Source organism: Syngnathus scovelli, chromosome 12 (assembly GCF_024217435.2).
Source record: "Syngnathus scovelli strain Florida chromosome 12, RoL_Ssco_1.2, whole genome shotgun sequence".
Classification (NCBI taxonomy): Eukaryota; Metazoa; Chordata; class Actinopteri; order Syngnathiformes; family Syngnathidae; genus Syngnathus; species Syngnathus scovelli.
The window spans coordinates 1,450,207-1,471,218 of NC_090858.1; the positions used below are offsets into that span (position 1 = coordinate 1,450,207).

Below are 21,012 nucleotides of genomic sequence, written 5' to 3' on the forward strand. Positions count from 1 at the left end.
CACTAAGCTCTGCTTGCGACGCTCAGCTTGTCCCATCAAAGTGGAGACACGAATGAATTCTTTGGCGCCGTTCAGGGGCTCAAGCTGCGTGCTAAGGCCGAAACAGGTCAAAAAGGCAAAACCATAATTGTGGGAAGAGGGTGAGGAGAAAGAGGGGGAGGCATTCAGGGGGGGAGGAGGGGGAGAGGCATGAGCAATGTCTTCAGCAGCAAACCTCAAACAAACTTGTCATACATTTTACATTGACATCCCGCAAACCGCTGGGTCTGAGAAGAGCGGAGCACGTACCTGTATCCCATCATGCAGCAGCGCTACGGAAGCGCGCCTCGGTCCAAAAAATGCCATGGCGCTATTCTACGGGCGGTGCCGCACGTGCCAACTCATGCTGTCGCTTGCACAAATGAAGTTTCACTGCTCCACGCCCAAAGGGAAGCTTCACTCTAACGTGCATTGTGTCTTGTTTATTTTCCGGGACTTTGCAAATATGTCTGATAAGCATGTTGACATGTTTTGGGGTTATTCGTCAAATCTGAAACACTAACAAGTTTACTATTTAAAACAAATGGAAAAAAAAATCATGTATGCTTTTCAATGGGCTGCTTGATGATGTCATTATGATATGTATCATTGGTCTTTAATTCATTACATAAATTATTATTATTATTATTATTTTACTATTTTAAAAAAGACAAAAAACAAAATAGACGTTTTTCAATGGGCTGCATGATATTATTATTATAATTATTATTGTATGAAATATAATGAAAAAACAAGAGATTCATAGAAATGCTTACGATTGTACAATCAAGACGTTATGTAAACATTACGGAAAGTCTTTTACACAAATAAAATATTTACCATTTAATCATTATGCTTATATGGAAGACGAGTTTTCATAAAAATCTGAGTCATCAAAACCTATAAAAATACTTTGATATTTTTTTAAATTTGATTTTTGTCAAGCATACAAATAATTATCTGTTTTTGGCAAAACAAATCGCATCATCTAACGTACAGTTGTAGGATTACTTGATAAAAACACATCATTGGTGCCAATCGACAGTAAATAGTCTTGCAGCTGAAATGCTGTCACGCTCGTTCGTATCTGGTCCGCCTGCGTGTGAAGCCCCGAAGCCCGAGGGAAGCGGGAGTGAAAGTCCCCTGAGTAGCGTCTCCAGATTACTGGGTGCACCGACAGTCCCCGCTCCCCATTCTCTCATTGGCCAGGTGCAAAGTGACGGCCGACTAATAGCGTCTGGCGCCTTGACACTCGCGGCTCATCTTTGACTTGACTTTGACACACGTACGACAATAACGTCCCGAATGAAGCCCTACGTTTCCAGGCCGAGGAGAGAATGGGACACGCGGGTTTTCAGGGATCATCCAAATCCCGTGCGTGCATGCGTGTGGCCTTGTAGAACATGCAGAAAGAAAGTCGTTTGGGTCTCAGCGACGAGGGGGGGAAGGTGCAAAGGTAACTGTTCACAGTCATGAAGCAGTTTGGAGAGAATGGCAGACAAGAGCGGCGAGGCTATCGGGTCATGCCGGAACTTCTGCACTTCAGAGTTTTCACTCGGGGTGGTGGTGGTGGTGGTGGGGGGGGGCACTGGGACCACAGTCAACATATGTTATGTTCCAGTGAGAATTGACACATGGTAAGTGTGCTGTGGAGTAATGGAGAACACGACACAGACACGCTGACAATGTCTTCTGACTTCTCACAAAGAAGCAGATTTCCGCCTAGAGGATGATGACAAACTAACGGCTGGATTTACACTCCACGCTTTGAGCGCAACAATCCTCAACAATTTTGGGCTTGAAAATGGATAACCACAAATTGGAATCAGGCCTACGCCGAATGTGGATCTGGCAATGCAGAAACACCGATGTGATCGAAACAAAGCGACAGTTTGATACATTTGAGGCGCGCTGACCAGTTTACGTCGTACATTTTCTATTTTAATTATAAGTTCACATTTGCTGCATGTCTTCCCGCTGAACATTTGAAATGATGGGGATTCATTTCCTGGCACAATAGCACCATCTAGCGGCCAGCTATTAATTTGACAATTGAAACTGACAGTCGCTGAGATGACCTCGAAAGGTTAGCCCAGATTGTTTTCATTGGGTGATCTTTTTTTTTGTAGGATGTGTGCTTGGTGGGATTTAAAAAAAGTTCCCACGAAGCACAATCACACATACAAAACTTCCTCTGACAGATTGAAACCTCACTTCATAGTTTAGGTCTATGTGTAGATCTCACATGTGCATTGCATTTCTTGAGGACTTTCCTGGAGTGTGTAAAGGGGTTCACCGAGTGTGTACGTGTGGGTTAGTGGTGTTTGGTCACGGTGTCACGCTCTCTATCGTTGCCTATTTAGAGCACCATCTGAATGGAGCAGCCATGAAAAAGGCTCCTTTCTGCTGCTGGTTGGAGCACAGTGTCAAAATGAGAGGCGAGGAGTGGGATGCAGAAGCTACACTGGTACATGCAACATTGATACAGTGTGCTATTTGCTGAGGAGGAGAGGAGGAGGAGGAATAAAAGAACACTTTGAAGAGAGTAGGACACTCATTTGGTTTGGTTTTTACTCACAATAAATCACTAGTAGTGAGTAGTTAAAATTAAGTGGTGTTTTCCAATGGCAGCAAGGGGAGGAAATACATCAAAAAGTGTGTCATTGGTCAAAAAGAAACATGGAAGGGGAAAATAAAATTTTAAAAAAAACAACAAATATGATAGAACAGATTTTTTTGGGAGTTAACAGTTTGTCTAAATGAGGTGTGTAAAGGTCAGCCAATTCTAGGCTATGCATTTCCCTGATGAATTGAGGTGACACAGACAAAAGCGGGAATTAGTGAGTCTCTAGTTTACAGCGCCGCTTTATCTCGCTAATGTAATTGTTACTGACCCTTTAGCTCAATATGCGCTATTCACTGGATGAGTTAGGGGCTTGAAGGTTCATATAAATGTTTAGATGGGCAATCACACTTTGGAATTGTAAAATGATATACACTGGAGCGCTAAGGTTGAATCGATTTGAGAGGTGTGAATGGAAGTCGAGTGAAACAACGACTGAATTCAAATTATTTGTGTTGCAAATATGGCTAGCGCATTTCATATATTCATATTACTATATTAACCGCTGTGAAAACAAACCATTATTGTAAGTTTTGCCACAATGGACACAAGTTAAGAGTCCACTCAGACTGTAATTTGGACTGTATAATTTTATAGACACGTATTGCGGCTGACCTTTGTGTAGATTGACAAAATTGACTTTTGGAATTTAATGCATACCATTTTGAAAGAAATATTATTGTTAAAAAAAAAAATACAAATTGTCCCTACTTTATATATTTCCCATTCCTCAAATGAAAAATGTGCAGGTCTTAATACATTTTTATCGCATTTTATAAATTAATTAAGACACACCTGTAGAAATGTACAGTAAAATAAGTTATTAATTTCCATCAGACTAGTCAAGTGACACAATGGTTAAATCAAACAAACTAAAAAAAATGACGCTAACTAAATATTTACCAAAAAGTAAAACTGATGATCATACTGTATGCTATATGTAGCGCAGCATTTGAAAATTGATTTACCTTTAAACACACACTCAGCAGTGACTCAACGGGAAGCGTAATAGCAAAATTGAAAAAGTAGCAGACAGAAAGATCCACAAGGGAATGTTGGGGAATGAGGAGGGAGGGGAGGGGCAAGAGAAGGAGGGACCACGTAAAGGCCGGGATACTCACGTCGTTTGCAGCCGCACTTCTTGATCCGCTTGGGGTCGGTGATGTCATCGTGACAAGCTTTACAGTAGAAAAAAGCTCTGGAAAGAGACAGGCGGACCTTGAGTACGTCTTCAAGCACCAGGGAACCATCAGCATTTACCTCTTGACTTCCTTTGCATCGCTGGCGATAAAAAAGCCCAGCGTTCCTTCCTGCATCTTGACATGGTTGCCCGGATTGATGAGGATACTGGGGAGGGAGAAACAGAATAGAACAAAGCACTCATTATTTTGGGAGGGACAATGCTCATGCTTACGGCTGACACCACATGCTAATCAAGAGGAATGGTACATACACGCTTTCAGCAGAAAGTCAAGGGGGGGTTGGTTCAACTCATTGGCCAGATAAAACATTTATTATACATAAATTTTTTGCTATTATTTAAAGCTATTTTAAAACATTTTCGCAAGCCTCCTCTAACTGTGGGTTATGTTGCTACTTTTTTTGGAGACTATCATTTGACCAGAGTGAGCAAAATGGCTACCACGCCGACAAGTAAGTAGAGTTAGCTCTTTAGTGGGTGATTTCCTACTTTCCCAGCAGCCTTAAATGCAGCATTATCTATCAGCTAGTATTTGAGGATGTTAATATTGTGATTGTGATGACACATGTAGACGTGACTGCAGATTTGTATTATAAGAAAAATGATTATAGTTTGTTATTCTTGGACAGTGGGATGCAGGGGAATGAACAGTGGCTCCTCTCATTAGGTCATTTTAATTGTTAAAAAAATACATTAGTCGGTTTGGTTTGTAAAAAACAATTGAAATATTGATTTACATTTTAACTTTATATGAAAATATGAAAGTGCAACAGGATGGGAGTGCGACTGTACTGTAAATGGCTGTATCATTCCCCATTAATTAGACTGACATGAAGAGGAAACATCATACACGCACGCACTCAAACGCACACACACTCACTCACGCACACACACACAGGTCATTAATGGTTACCTGTGGGCAACAGTCATCAATGATGTGAGTGTGAAACCAAATTGAACAAAACACAGAATTCACAGACCTCGAAGGTCACACTCCTCCACAACATGAGCCCAGATGAAAGACTCTTGATCACATTTTGACATTTGCTGTATGTTTAAAATAAATTTGTCGTGTAATATCTTTCCTCTGGACTCTGCCACACTCTAATAATCATATCACAAATATCAAGGGAGCAATTGAATCCATATCTCAAATTGTGCAAGTCATGCGGCTAGGATTTCAAAGTCCACATTCGGTCATCATGTATAAAAAAAATAAAAATAAAACATAAAAGTCAGAATTCATTCAGATTGAATAGCCCCCCAGAGAGATAAGCATGCACATTAGTGAAAAACAAACAAATAGACCGATTAAACCACTTGCACAAAACATTGCTGCCCCAATCTGAGAATTTCCAGGTGCACTGCATGGTCAGGTGGCGAATGGAAACTCCCAAGAGCGTGGAAACCTCATATTGTGAGCAACAAGGTAGGCAGTCCATGTGAAGGCGTCATATTCAGAGCATGCAAAGATACCAAACGACATGAGGAGGAGGAGGAAGAGGAGGGGGGCCACTGCAGTAACAAGTATACGTAGATGCAGACGGTTGCAGTAACTTCTGTGCAGTTGGATTGTTTCTCAAACACCAAACTGACAGGAAGTGACCTTACTTGAGGACATCTACTCGAGAGACGCACACACACGCACACACATATACAGTGTATGGGAGTGACCGGACAACGTAGCTTGACACACACGTTCGCACATCTCTTCCCAGTCGATCACGTACATGAAGCAGTGACGACATGAGTAGGTGATGGAATGCAAAAGTGAATGCGTATGAGAAGGAAGGGGGCTGCGAAAATTTCACTTTGGATATGCTTAATGTTATCCAAAATGTCCATGCCTTTTTTTTTTTTCTGAATGAATGGTGTAATCAACCCATGTTGGACAAGACACGTATTAAACACTGCCGGCAGATATAATCAGCGGGTAGAACAAGATTATCAGCAGCAAGTCTTTCGTATTTTGATGCAAAAACTTGAAAAAAGATTGGACGTAATTGGATCCCCCCACCCCAAAAAAGATAAACACACATAGTTAGGTCACAACTGAAAGAAGGGAACTGAAAGTGAGAGAAATCAACTAAGCGGCGGGTCAAATCAAATAAGAGGTAGATGTGGAGAGGGTGAGCGTTTGGCCTTGGTACAGTGACGACAGCAAAGACAAGGAAACAGCACTCCTACAAACATGTCCAATTCATCTAGTTGCTCTCTTTCTTTCTCTGCCTGCAAAGAAGTTAGTGCATTTAGCACATAGGGACACCATCAAAAAGATAAACCAAAAGAGTTAGGAGGAGGGAAAAAATAAAAATAAAAAAATAAAAAACAAGAGGCCTGTGTGAGATAGCGTTTGGGGAATATTCCTGGGGGGGGTTGGGGGGGGGGGGCAAACTCCCAAAGTCAGAAGCATTAAAGTAGTGGCGGAACTTTGGAAGTAAGATAGGGTAGAGGGCATACCGCTTTCGGCTTCTGCAAACAACAAGAACAAAATCTCAAATCAAACAGGAGAACAACGTTTGGATGCTTTGCTGATTGGCATGTTTTTTTGTGTGACTGGCTCATAAAAAGCATGATGTCTAGTTTCTTCAGAATCCATTGGGATAAAGCCAACATTTCCAAACACATTATAAAAACAGTTAACTGCAGATTATTTATAAGGCTTCTGGTGTGCTGAGCATAGGAAGAAAAAAAAAAAAACACCGGATAAAGTGTTCAAGGGGAAGAAGGAGTTCAGAGTATTAGGGCCACTCAAAAAAGAAGAAAAAAATATTCAAGTACACAAAAATTAAGCACCAAAGTGTCAAATTACGTTGATCATAAAAAAAATCACAAAAAATTATCACTTTTAAGAGTAATAATTTTACAAGAATAATTTAAAGCCATAATATTACAATAGAATTGAAAATGTAGGAAAATGAATACTTTTTCTGACAACTCCAAATTTGATTTGATTTGTGATGTAAATAATTTCACTTAAATACCAATTTCTTAAAATTGACAGGAAAAGTAATCATTTCACACAATTGTGACAATGAACGTAGCTAGAGAAACAAAACTTAATCTTATGAGAATCATTCTTGAATATTGATATATGGATATTCTTAACATTCTTAACAAATATATGGCATGTCTCAGATTGCCTTCCTCAAAATCACAATATTTATTCTCATAACATTAAGACTTTTTCTCCTAACTGGATTTCTTTTCAGTGTAGCCCTCATACTGATTTGGCAACTGAGATGGCCGCTATTTTGGGAGGGGTTATAGGTACAGTATTAAAGCAGCCAAGGAAACACGAAAAGTTAAGAGGAGGGGGGAATGACATGAAATTGAAATGTGCATTTCATTATCTTAAAAATGATCCCAAGATATTAAGTTTTGTGTGCTGTAATCTATTTGTTGGTCCACTAGAAAAAACGGGTTATTAAATTGTTGCTGAGGTTCCATAAATCTGTAAAAGAATCAAGAAGACACCTGAGAGTGTTTTGTTTGAAAGGCATCCGGTCGGTGCCATATTGACCAAAGTAATGGCGGGAGCGTTCGTCCCATACAAACCTGCTCTCTCTCTGCTCGGACTTGTACTCGATGGCAATGAGCAACAGCTTCAGCTTCACGTAACACAGTCTGGAAGACAAGCGGCCCGGAGAACATTAGGAGCTTCTTGTCGGTCGACACGTGCGTTCTGGCTCCCGCTCGACACAAAACCTACCGTGGACGGCGGGCTGGCCGAGCGGCCAGCCAATGAGGGGGTACTTACTCGCACACGGTGGGGAAGGAGAGGCCCACAAAAGCACTGGACAAATACTCTGTGTACATCTCGTTAGCCACGCCCTCCAGATAATATTTCTGCCAGGTGTCCTCCTCGATCTGGAAGGAAGCGGTAGAGAAGTCAATATGGCGCGCAGATGCGGGGCCTTGCTCATTATGTATGGATCCATCATCGTAATGTCACCACAACGGTTCTTTGATAGAGGCAAACACCTCTCAGGGCTCGGCCGCAGAAATGGATTCCAGATGAAATATTACGGTAAAATATGAAGTGTTGGGACATCTGAACGCACTAATGGGAAGTCTGTCTCGCTTTGGACGAGGATGTCTCGGTTTAGCGAGGAAGGGTTCTGCCTTGCATCACTCTCCCGCACTCACGTTGGCCTCGCCTCATGAATCGGTTCATTGAAGCCAAAGGCAACGTGAGCCCCTGCGTGATGGCGGGAAGGCGTTACCTCAATGAAGGACCTCATGGAGAAGAGGTTGGCCAGCATGGTGGACAGGCCCTGGGCCAGGCAGCTCTGGGCGATGAAGCCCGCTTTCAGCTCGGCCAGGCAGATGGCATCGTCGCCCTCCTTCCAATTCCAGCTCGGAATGTTCAGCAGATGGGCCTTCGCCACAACATACAAACGGAGGTTGTCATGAGGGAGTTTAATGAGTGAGCCTTTTTTTTTTTTTTGCTGTTTGTGAGGTTACATGCAAGGAAGCTGTTTCAAGGCCGTCCTTTTCGCCAGCCTACCGTTCACAAAAAAACGATATCTTTCACTTATTTCTCTATCAACTGGCAAGTAAAAATCGAATGGAATAGTGACGAGTGAATATCTACATTGGTTGAGGCCCTTGCGATGAAAATCTATTTGTTTTTTAAAAAAACTCATTCCCATGGTGCCTTCCTACCTTCTTGTGCTCAGGTTTTAAATAATAAATAAATCTGCAAGTAGCAATGAGTTCACAAGGGCCTCACTAACATTGCTTGGGGCTCTCAGAGCACAGATTGACACTGGCTTGCTAATGTTTATTGTTCTTGTGAGTCACAGCTTCGGTCCGGCAACAGCGTCTCACCTTATTGTGATACTGAAGCATCTGTGTTATTATTCTGATCTTGGGATGGTAGTTCTTGATGGAGATGACCCTAATGAAGAAAGCAGATTTAGAAAAAAGCACACAAAAACATACAATTGAAATGAAAAAAAAAGAGGTGACATGAACCAGTGAAGCTGATGTGCTACCTCATGATGTTGGAGGCGTCTTCAGCATCAGGATCAGCGCAGTATTTATTGGCCAAGATGAGACAGGCATCTGCTGATTCAATCTATGCGCGAGTGGAGGTTTGAGATTCAAAAGTATTTTATGAGAATAAAGACAACACATTCAGGGTCATGAGTTCCATACCTGAAAGCTTTCGAAATATGTATGAACATCATTTAGTCTCAAGATAAAAAAAAGTTGACTTTAATTCTAATCATTATTTCAGCTACATGTGTGCTTTTTCTGACCACATCATCTGTCACTTTTTGTGGATTCTCACTCAAATACAGATCAGATTTGGATTGACAATCCCAAATGAAAACATCGCACGTGTCCGAATGATTTCAATAGTACATGTCGGTTGGCGCAACATTTCAATAAATGTACCTTGACTCGAGCCAGGTCGTGAGGATTGAGCACAGATCCCTGGTAGAACTCTACTTGTGTAAAATGGCGTTTGAACAAGGCTTCCAGCTCAAGATTAGGGGAAATACTGGCACACAAGGACACATTTGAGGAATACATGAATGCAAACTTCCCATTACCGATTGCTTTTTGAACACAGTCAGCACAAATAGGTGAACTTACTTATGGAGAAAAACAATTTCTACATTGACATCATCCCTGTCCTTGTGTAGGAAGTCTTTGAGGAAGTTGGAGACACTTTCGAGGGTAATATGACCACAGACCACAATATGCCTGAAAGGAGGGGAAGGGAAGAAATCATTTTGAGTGGGCAGCATAAATCATTGCAGACACTGGCATGTCTCCCAAACATCATCAGCCAAACCCAAAGCACCAAAAGGAAAAACAAAAAAAAATGTCTTTTCAAAGCAAACACAAAATTGAATTATATTGTTTTTGCCATTTAAGTGAATATTTTCCCCCCCTTGTCATGAAAAGTGGTTTAAACCTGCAGGACGAGCGCAATCAAACACTTAACTGTGAGCCACTTTAGCTAATCTAAGTTATAATCACGCAGCCCGCAGCGGTCGGCCCCTCATCCGTTCTCAATCTTCAAGTCGTCCCTCTGGCCAAACCGCCCCCGTGTGAGCCCAATGGATGTTGACAAAGACACGCACATCAATCTGATCGCACTCTTTTGCACAACACCGCCGCGAAAGACCTTCAAAGGGATTTGGGAGGCCTCCGCTTGACTCCAAGTCTAAACAGGACCCGGTGACAAGAACTTGGCAAGAGTCGGTGGCGGCCGGTGATTAGATCCGCGTTTGGATGTACGCGCCGCACCGCAGGCTGTAGTGATCAAGTGCGACTCTCAGCTACGCCGCCAAACAAAAGCAACATTGATGAAAGCGTTTTGCCTAATTTCTATTCTGCGAGATCACCGCCATGTCGCTTGGATGTTTGTTGTCTCTTTGGTTATTCCAACTCTTGCTGTGAGAGTGAATAGCCTGCGACGCAAAGTCAAAGCTTGACTCCTCGGACTCTTTTTGAATGTCAAAACAAATCAAGAAGAGCATCGTTTACCAGAGGAAAGTTGTAATTTGATGATGAGAACCTTGGCATACAATTTCACATTTATTGTGGAAAAATTCAGAATTGATTTTTGTATAATTGTAATGTATGAATAATATTGGACATCATTTCACAGTTTTATAATTAAAAAAAGAATATCAAAAATTACTAAATAAACTATAAAATAATATAAAAATAAACATAATATATAAAAATAATATATAAATAGAAATGATTCATTCTTGGAACATTTGGCTAAAATTGCTGCTTATATTGTCTTAATTTAATGCTGATGAGGTTATAATTTTCTGGGTGACTGTGTGGAAGGGATCCTTGCACCTATGACAAAAATAGAATCGAATTTTTTTTATGAGAAAAAAGTTGCAGTTCCTATTTGGTCACAGTCACCCCTCTAAAATAAGTGCACCATTCCAAGTATATGGCACCTCAACATATTAGTGTCCATAAGTATTCATGAGAGTTTGTAACTGGAGTTCCTCTTGGAGCGATTCCCTCTAAATAAACTGTTTGTACCCCAGATGTTTCAACTAAGACCTTGATGAGACATTGTTAACTGCGTAGATCCAGGATGAATTTAAATGCGAGTCTGATGGCGTTCTGTTGCCAACATCGGATCCAAATGTGCCCTTCTACTGACGCAGATGACTTCGGACACTTGGCTGACGTACTAATTACCCGATGGACATGTGTAACGATATCTCATCATGACGATGGGCCTCATCCGCTACTTAGCATGACGTGCCAGGAGACAATTGAGACACTTTAGTTTTGGCCTGGCACCGAACACCTCTGCACTCCAAAACCAAAAGGATAAAGTTACTCTTTCCTAAAATTAACTGCGGTTACCAGTCATGTTCCTATTCACGGCTACAGATTTGTCGTGACGGCTTGGCCTAACGTCGTCGGTACGCTCTCGTACGGCAGGAGGAAACTTTAATAGTCGCCGTCTTAAATTGGATCGAGTGAAATCAGTTGGAGGAAATACAAGTTGATGTCGGTCGAGAGCTGCGGTTCCAGATTGATGGGCAGCGTCCGGTCATGGACGTCGTGGCGGGTGATGGCCTTCCCAGATGCCTTTTAAAAGAATCGAACAGGCAGCTGAGACGACGAAGCGAAGAAGAGGGGCCATCGGGTCTGATGAGCTGACATGCGCGGCCAGCTAGCGGCATTTGGCGCGAGACGACGGGAAACATCGCTCACGGTTTACTGCGTGATTTTAGTGACTCTACGCCCTTCTTCGAGTTGATGACCATTGGGTATGACTCGGTTTATAGACAGACGTTATCGATGCAGCAGATAAAATGCGTGGCCAATAATAAATGTGGACCAAAAATGAACAAAAACCCCAAGTTAGCATGACTACACAATTCATCTCTATTTCATACTGTATTGTAAAAAAAATAAAATAAATACAGATTAGATACAATAACGTTGAATGCAAGCGGGCAGTGCATAGCATGCACACAGGACATGCAAGTCGGGGCAACATCCCAGGATGTGGTCTGGAATGATTTGAAAATGAAAACCAAGAGCTCATCAAACATCAGCAACATATACAAAAACTCGTTACTGCTCTGATCCTTTGCTTAGCCGGAACATGTTTGCATTGTAACTGGCCCAATGGAACAGCATCTTCTTTACATGGGGCTTGGGGTATTTATTTATAGTTTATTTTATTATATAATATAGAATAATATTACAAATAAATATAAATTGAAATAAAACACACACAAAAAATATATATATATATATATATATATATATATATATATATACACACACATGTATATATATATCACTCATAAGAGTATTTTGCAACTTCATTATGATTATTTTTATAAGAAATGGCTATAAGAAATTCTTTCAAAAGGTAGATGTCACAGAGTTCGGGACCAAGATTCCGTGCCAAGCCCTTTTCAAACCAAACTCGGGCCTAATGAAAACCATAACGTCAAACACAGCTCCGCCCCGAGAGCGCCGCTGCCAACTCAACGCCACTCTCATCATTATTTCATCAACACGCACAAGCCTGGCGCCGTCACTCAGCTGGCGGGTGTGCGCTACGCTACACAGGCTAGGGCGAGCATGAAAGGGAAAAATCCCGGTCCGTCTTCCTCTCACGTATTGCGGTTTCACATGACAAGATTCAATGAAAGCAACTTTCTTCAATAGTTGACAATGTATCGTGACCTGTAATCAGTCCTATACTTGTAATCAACTAATCTTATTTCCTTGAGAGCTTCTTTCCATGCAGGCCAAATTTTGGCTTTGCGTATGATATGTAAAACCTAAAGGCACGCATACATACTGTATCAACTGTACAAAGTCATGTCTTTGCTTTGGGTTGATATCATGATTGTAACCACATGTTCTCTCCAGAATAAAAGTGGAAGAAGAAAATAAAGTGTGTGGGAGAAAGTATCCCAGATTTTGACAAGGGCTTCTCTCAGCACCCATTTGGGAGTCCAGCCTGGAGTTTCTAGCCAAACATAACATTTCATCAATCTTGCGCCGCTGACAGGCAAACACTGTCCAACAAAGGTTTTCCTTTCTTTTCTCTGGCCTCTTTTTATTCTAACATCTGACTCGCTGAATTACTTCCCAATTGAACAAAGATTGGAGAAGAGAAGACGAGGCAGAAGAAATGAAAAGAAAAAAAAAATTCTGCTTGCTGAATATCGATGAGGTTTGAGGCACAAAGAGAAGAAGCACAATAAGCGCAAGCGAGACGCACAATACTGTACAACGAGCACTGTGTACAGCAGCGTCACGTGCTTTGAGAGCCTCTGGAAACAACCAGCAGCGGACAAACAGAGGAACCGGGCAAGCAATTGAGAACCAAGCAGGATAAAAAATAAAAAAAAAGAGACAATAAAAAGCAAGCCAAAAGCAAGCGAGAGCCTCCAAATGGGAGCGAGGCGAGGCGAGGCGAACTGGCATTCAAGGGTGTGGGAGCTGACTGAAGATCAGGGCCAGAGTGGTGTCACACGTTGATGATGTCATGGGTCGAGCGGTGACAGACAGGAAGGAAAGGTGGCTTTTTCACAGTGGATGGAGAAGCCACACGTCATTGCCGAGGACATGCCAGAAATGATGCAGCTTGAACCAGACGCATCCCACAAAAGCATGCAAGCAAAATGAAAGCAGAAGAGGACATGGATCATTGTTGACCGCCAATGCTAATGCATTTGCAGATCTTTTATTCGATTATTTTTATCGGAGATATTTGAATACCTTGTTGGGTTTTCATGACTATTTCTGATTCATTTTTATCATGGTTATGATTGTGCTGAGAGCTGGAAGTGAACACAGGCAACCCAAGTTGAAGTGTCGTAGTCATGAAAGCTCTTTTGTCCAAATCCAATTGTAACGGCCAATGTTTCAAAGAGTCGAGAAGGAGAAAAACAGCACACAAATGACTTGAGGAGTATGAGGGCCACAGTGAAAAGGAAATAACAATGAAATCATAAGAAGAATAATTTCATTTTAGGAGGAAAAATTGTGCAATATTCTTAGGGAAAAATTTGGGGGAATATTACATATAAAAAAAAAAAAAAAAAACATCCAGCAGCAAATTGCCTATTTGCAGTTCAAAATTCATTTATTTAATTTTTTTTCTGGGCAACTAATCTATCTGATGAAATATTCACCTATTAGTGTTTTTTATTTTATTTATGTTTTGCTTTTTCTGCAATAATGTTGCAACATATATGTTTGTGTATAAAAAATATAAAAATAAATGTATAATATTACAAGGATTTTTTTAAAGTTTTACCGAATAAATATGATTGATACTGGTTTTATGATTACTGATTGTCACATTAACACTCATGCAAGTTTTAACATTAACTCATTTGTCTTCTTAGGATTCTTAAGATTCATTTATCCCATTTAATTTCAAATTTTACTCACTGAACCTTTGAAACTTTTTTTTTTTCCTCGTAACCTTTTTCAGTGTGACCCTCGAATGAGCTCAAAGTGAGAGAGTGAAGAAGAAGATGGCAAAGAGCGCCAAGATGCGTGGACATGTGAGGTTTAATGGCCGAGGTCTCCAGTCACGCAGTGTGACTTTTTGTTACCATTATTTGAAGTGCTATCAAAAGTAAGATACCACCCCCCCCCGAGTGAAATGGTTTCAGGGGGGAGGAGAAGGGGGGGTGGGGGGGGGGGCGCTCTTGAGTCACACAACCACACCTTGTATGCGTTCCAACTTACTTTCGGCCTCGTGTCGAGTTATAAGTCCCTCCGTATTTCTTCCGATTAAGGATGAGAGCAGCAATTTCTGGCACGTAGCGAGCAAACATGGCCTACATGCATGGAACAGAAAAAAAAAAAAAAAAAACAGAACAAAAGGCATGCAGAGAGGGTTCCACCGCACACAGAACGACAGCAGAACCGTCTGGAATACTTACTTTCTCCCATTAACTGCACTATAGGAACCACCGTATTTCTTGCGGTTTCCTATTAACTCTATGATTTCAGGGACGTAGCTGGCAAACATGGCCTAAGGAGAAGATAGAAGACAGAAGCAGAAGCTAAACACGAGACTGGAGAGCGGGTGGCTGGGGCGTGCGTCAACCCACATTTCTCCAAAGGAGAAAAATATGACTTTGGAAATCCGGTGGCTCACTCTCCGTGCGTCTATGGAGGCCTTCATTTTGGCTTTTGGGGGCAATTTTATCACAGAAGGTTTAGGTGGAGTCTGTGATAGGAGCGTCTTTTTGTTTGTTTGAGAATGTTAACAAAAACCCAAGTGCCATGTTTCGTCCAACAAACACAGATGATCGGCTAGGTTGATTTGAGTAGGCCGTCCTGGTGTCCCGCGGCTGCAAAACGCATTGACACTCATTTGTCGGGAGTCGGAGAATGAGCTGAATGCATTTTGCCCAACCCTCTGCCTGATACGATCCCTAGCTTTCAAAACATCTCCTGCCTGAAGTCATCATGCATGATGATAGAGAGCAAGAGCAAGTTCAGGTGTAAAGGTTTCCAGAGCTCTCAGTGCTCGAGGGGGGGGGGGAAAAAACGCAAGCTATCGCCATGGCAACACCGCTGGACACTGCGGGCCATCATTGCGCATGGTGACAGTTGTCTGGCGAGATCTCTCTTTTTTTTTTTTAAACAAAAACTATGTGTGGCGTCACACGGGAACTCACGATAACATATTTGATATTGATAAAGTAATATTATTTTGTAAGGCACCCTGACATTTATTAGACAGCGTTTACAATTTTGGGGGGGAATCTATTTGATTTTGGAGTTTCCACTAAATGTAATTAGTTTCTCAAAAGCCTCTCAACTTATTTTTTTAGTCTCGTCCACATTTCCTTTGTTCTCAATGGTTTTGAAATATAGCAAAACTTGCTGCTTGATGATTATTGTTACAAATTTCATCAAGCCTCTCCCTGTTATTATTGGCGTTAAGGTGGCCGGCTGCTGTTGCCGTGGTAACAGTCAAGCCGACCTAAGCCTCATCTCCCTGCCCCTGTGTTTGTTGGAATTGTGGGAAGGGACACAAGAGGGAGGGTATCCTGAAACCGCAACTGTGAATATTAACAATATCGTTATAGAATAGCGGAAAGTGAGACGTACAGAGAGGAAGGGGACAAAGGAGCAGAGAGTCATTGCAATGCACAAGAGACAGGAGGCTAAAGAGAAGGATACAACGTCACAAACATTTTCTCATTTGGGAATGTTAACGTATCACCTTAGCATTGGTTCATTTGCATCATAGTCAAGTCTATGCAGTATATTGAAAGGGGCGGACAGGTTCCAGGGGAAGATGTTCGGGGCAGGGGAAGGAATAGGGGAAGGAAGGAAGGAAGGAAGGAAAAATTCAAATTCGATTTTACCAAACCACCGAGGATGAAGAAGACCATGAACAGGCGCCCCAAGGTGGTTTTTGCATAGACATCCCCGTATCCCACTGTGGACATGGTCACCATCAGTAAGTAGACACATTCCCAATAAGAGAGTGACTGGAAGTTTTGGAAGTTTTCCCAAGGATCCCCTGAGTTTTCCACCTAGGGTGAAAGGAAGGGAGAGAGGATTTGGAAACGTGCTGATTATTTCAAATGTGTGTGGTGGACCAACTTTTATCTTATGCTTGGGGCGAGGAGTTGTCACTATAACAAGGTTATACTCCCATCTAGTGGTAAACTTGGTTAATGGAGCAATGTAGATGAAAAATATTCTGTAAATGTACGATACGGTAATTATTTTTGCCATCTAGTCCACAGAATATTCCAGAATTGCAACGCGTGTCCCTTTAATGTCACACAAATATGACATTATATGACATACAGTGCTACCAACCAATGTATTTTTTTTTATGTTACAGTAGACAGTATGTATAACCTTAATGATATTTTTATTGGAGATTCAATCATACCAAATAGGATTTTTCAGGCCGACAATTGTAAATATTAAATGAGATCACAATGTAATAGGACACAAGTAGAGGAAAGACTACTTGAGATGACGGTTGGAATTGATTGGTTGATTGATTACATGAAAAATGGATGTATTGCCCTGTATAAATTAGCATGCTAACCGGGCGAGAAACGGTCTTGAGGGCGAACTTGTTTAAATATAATGTGACACGTACGGTTATGCACAGACGGGTGGTGCCCTCGTGGGATCTCATGCTGACGGTGTTAATTAATCACCGGACGGCGCTGGATGTCATTTCTGTGCACTTACCAAATGTATGAATCCTGCAGCGGTGAGCCATGTGCTTATGAAGATGGAACACAGGTTCACCAGCTTTATGGAATTGCTAATAAGGAAGAACCACAAAAAAAGACAAACATTTATATTGCATATTTAAGTGGGAAATAATAAACAACAAAAACTATCATAAGAAATTCTGACATTGGAAGGCTTGCGTTGGTAGCATTTTACTAAACATACAGTAAATCTTCATTATGTGATGAATAATCAACATGTCATTTATAATCATAGTCCCTGCACTGCAGTATTAATAAATACTATTATTATTTATTTCTCTGCCTGAACCCATAATTATCTACTAAAACATATCATAGCGCTACTAAACATGGCAGTTATAAGTGAATAAATAACAATTAAAGCTGGATGTGCTTGAAGGGAAGGAAAATGTTACCTTGTTTTCAAGATATTCAAAAACTGTAAGATTTCCGAGAACTGTATCAATCTTAGCGCTCTCAGGAATCTTAAACCTGTGAAACAGAGAGAAGGGAAATTTGAATTTAATCAAGTGGAGGGAATATAAAGATGTAGCTTTCACAAGACAGGTCAAAAACATGGCGGGGGGTTAAGCACAAAGTCACTTAGCTCGCCGCACTCTCGGTGATATCTTGATACCTTTCTGGATCTTTAAAGGGTTTAGCTCTCATGAGCCGAGACCGCGGAGCAGCTCGCTTGGGGATTATGACGCAACACCTATCTCGTTGGCATTTTACACCACGTGCAATCCCACCATAAGGGTGTGCTATTGTTTCCAACACTGCATCCCCGTAATGGAAGAGAGAATGCACATCAAACAATTAGGACTAAAATTACAAAGGCAGCAGCATAAAATCGGTCTTTTGATTGTTTTAATTTGTCCCAACAGAGTGACAATTGAATGTACGTGATCATCCTGCACAAAATTATTCAGACGCTCCAAGAATTATTCACGCCCGTTTTGAAATGATTTTAACTTTAGGAAATGGAGGCCTCAACAGTAATGACAAATAAAATGGGCAAATCACATAAAGGCCAGAACAAGCAAGGCTTGACAGGCCTTCAAAAGACAAATGTTACCCCAGTTGGAGAAGCAGCGCAAACAGCAACGGAAATTATAGTACGCTCCCATCTGCCTTTCGGGTGCCTGCACGGCATGGTGGCTCTGCTTCACTCGGTAGCCGTTTTGAAAAAGATCGCTAGAGGACTTCTTTCGTCGAGGCGTTTCCTGAAGACGATCCAAATGAACCTCGCAGAGCGTTCGCCGGTACACGAGCAGCTTCGGTGGTATCATGGCTCCCGGGGTAATTTTTGATTCTTAAAAGGATTCTTGGACCGATGTCTTCAAAGAATAAATAGCAATAAATGAAGAAAGAAGAACCTTTCTACAATGTTAAAAGATCCAAAGGTGACTGCATCTGCAACAAAACACAGCTACACCTGCTAGAACTCTGAGAGCTTATGTCCCTCGGAGCAAAATCAAATCTCATATAATATATTTTTTTTCATTTTGTTACAATGCTTTTAATCCCAGACACCCAAACAGTTTCACCGTTCATCAACCTTTGTGCAGTGTTCCCATCAACGCATGGTGCTTTGCCTAAAATCCTTTTTGTCAAATGAAAAATGAACTTTGCAGGGGATTAACAGCAATGAAAACAACAAACGGGAACATTTCAGAGCAATGGGATGATCTAACCCTGACGGACTTCAGCTTTATTTTGTCACCGGGCAAAAGACAATGAGCAGTAGCTCATGTGACAAGTGTTCACATGAGATAGCCGCACTAAAATCTGTCAGGCATGAAAAGAACCACTCTGTAAAGTGTGCTGTATTTTCTCAAATGGTGGCCTCAAGTGTACTGTCCACCTCAATATATAAGAAAAGTACTTTTCAGCCAAGATTGTATTTAAAGATAAATACATACAAAAACGCATGGAGAAAATGTTATGACTATTCTGAAGATTCTGGAGCGCAAGTTTTAAGACGCATACTGATGGGAAAATGAAGCTTCAAATTTGCTTCATGAACCAGTTCTATATTTTTTACTCTCTAGATGGCACTGTTGTTTGCGACCGAAAAAATAAATGTTTTTACTTGCTGTATATCTTTAAATTGGGGGACAAAACGGCGAAAATGCAGCAAAGCCAAACTTATACAAAATGTTTTGTTGGACTGAACCACTTCAAAATGTATTGAAATTTGTTGTCTTGAAATTTAGAGCTCAGTAGTTTATTTGCCTGAGTAAACACAGTGCAGTGTCTCTACACGTGTTATGTTGTGCTTTGCACGCACAAAGGCTGGAAGGGGGGGAAAAAAAAAAATCTCAATGAACTTCCGGTGCCTCTGCAAACACGTGCGCTCTCTCTTGTATGAGGCAAATCTCTTTGCCACACATGCCAAAGCCTCTTGTACACATGGGGTCGAACACACGTGTCAGCTGGCCAGATGCTCATTGAAGAAAAAAAAAAGGCTTTTCCGGAGGCTTCATTGAGGCTTTGCGAGGCAGAGCGTGTGTTCTGGCATGGGCGGGTGCACCGGGGCCTTTTATCAATCAGCGGTCTGCAGGATGCTTCATCTGGGATTATACCCTGCTCAGATTAGATGATGCCACGCTCGACACACATTCACAGTCATTCATATTGAAATGATGGAAATCTCCAATATTGGTCCGCACGCACTTTGGTCTGGCCAGGTGGGCTAGAACCTCTCCAGGCTGACTTTGGGAAAGGCGAGTTTCATCCTGGATTTGTTGACAGCCAATCACAAGGCATAAAGACAAACAACCATTCAGTACATTCTTATATAAGACTTCGTCAAATATGCTCAAAAGTGATGTTAATTTGTTTATCTAACCTAAATGTATATTGTGGCTTACTGCCAGTTTTTAATCCCCTAAACGCCCGTGAACGTGCATAATATCAACACGCAGTACACAAAAGCACCACGAGGGGGAAGTATTTGTTCGTATTATGGGAGCCAGTGCATCCCTGTCATGAACGGCAACACATTGATTCTATTTAGAGAAACCATCAATGTGGCTCCTGACTGAAAAAGGTGGACTAGCTATGGAGGGTTAGCATGTGCTAATGCCTCTTGGGAGCAATGCAAAATATAAATCAGTTGAAGGGGGATTCATTTCTGCAGGGACTCTTTCATGAGCCACCCGCACGTCTCTATTCTGCTCCACCGCCGTCCCACTTCACAGCGGCTGTGCTGAGAGGACAACTTGGCATGCACATCATGTCCTGTTTGGGCTGGTGCACCATGCGCTGGATGGATGTCATGGGGAGACTGGGAGGTGGCTCTCATTATAATGCATTACACTTGCTGAGGTGTGTATTATCCTTTAGGCGCCAAAGTAAACAAAAGGAATGCATTGGGAACGCACTGCACGACACTGCTTTAACAAGTCCCTTTGGCTTCCCCTTAAGGGACACACTTCAGTAAATGAATGGGCCAGCAATTACAGTTTCGTGTATTGATTGCTGCCTGGCGGGGAAACTATTACGCTTCTTCTTCAATGTAATTGGTGCAGGTTTGGTGCAAGTTGAACCTTGACCCCCAATAGGAAAGACCCCTATCATACATTAAAGTTTCAACACTAGGTTATAATAGTTTTTTACTTGACATTTGTCTTTCATTTTTAAATTGAATTTTAATTAGTTGATAAGGTTTTATGTAACATTTTAACATTCTGAAACTGAATTTTTCTGTGGAATTTTGGACCAAATATTCGCTGAAAAACTTATGTAAATGTTCCTCTGAAATTCCCTAAACTGCCACAAGACGGCAAAGTAGTTGATTGGTGTCAAGGATGTGTGATAACGGAGTCAATTATTCAAATTGATCCCCCCTGTGAATCTTGGCAGTTTGACATAAAACTAAAACATTCGCTAATCATTGCCCTTTTAAATTTTTACGCTTCTTATCATTCCATCGTGAAAAG

At 41.4% G+C, this 21,012-nt stretch overlaps 1 protein-coding gene across 34 annotated transcripts in view; it reads right to left on the reverse strand.

Moving 5' to 3' along the window:
* The window catches only part of kcnma1a (potassium large conductance calcium-activated channel, subfamily M, alpha member 1a), a 98,989-nt gene that overhangs the window by 27,388 nt on the left and 50,589 nt on the right, over positions 1 to 21,012 (reverse strand). For 19 of the 34 annotated variants that reach the window (XM_049736967.2, XM_049736960.2, XM_049736962.2 and 16 more), the window contains exons 6-19: positions 17,482 to 17,557; positions 17,061 to 17,136; positions 16,211 to 16,381; positions 14,771 to 14,862; positions 9,450 to 9,560; positions 9,249 to 9,354; positions 8,843 to 8,925; positions 8,676 to 8,745; positions 8,069 to 8,224; positions 7,603 to 7,712; positions 7,401 to 7,469; positions 6,303 to 6,314; positions 3,902 to 3,988; positions 3,763 to 3,839 (exon numbers count right to left, since the gene is read on the reverse strand). In XM_049736967.2, coding sequence (XP_049592924.1) covers positions 3,763 to 3,839; positions 3,902 to 3,988; positions 6,303 to 6,314; positions 7,401 to 7,469; positions 7,603 to 7,712; positions 8,069 to 8,224; positions 8,676 to 8,745; positions 8,843 to 8,925; positions 9,249 to 9,354; positions 9,450 to 9,560; positions 14,771 to 14,862; positions 16,211 to 16,381; positions 17,061 to 17,136; positions 17,482 to 17,557 — 1,296 coding nt within the window. Of the gene's footprint in view, positions 1 to 3,762; positions 3,840 to 3,901; positions 3,989 to 6,302; positions 6,315 to 7,400; positions 7,470 to 7,602; positions 7,713 to 8,068; positions 8,225 to 8,675; positions 8,746 to 8,842; positions 8,926 to 9,248; positions 9,355 to 9,449; positions 9,561 to 14,573; positions 14,666 to 14,770; positions 14,863 to 16,210; positions 16,382 to 17,060; positions 17,137 to 17,481; positions 17,558 to 18,143; positions 19,113 to 21,012 lie in introns of those variants that run through there. The other 15 variants (XM_049736963.2, XM_049736974.2, XM_049736989.2 and 12 more) reach the window with 4 other exon arrangements.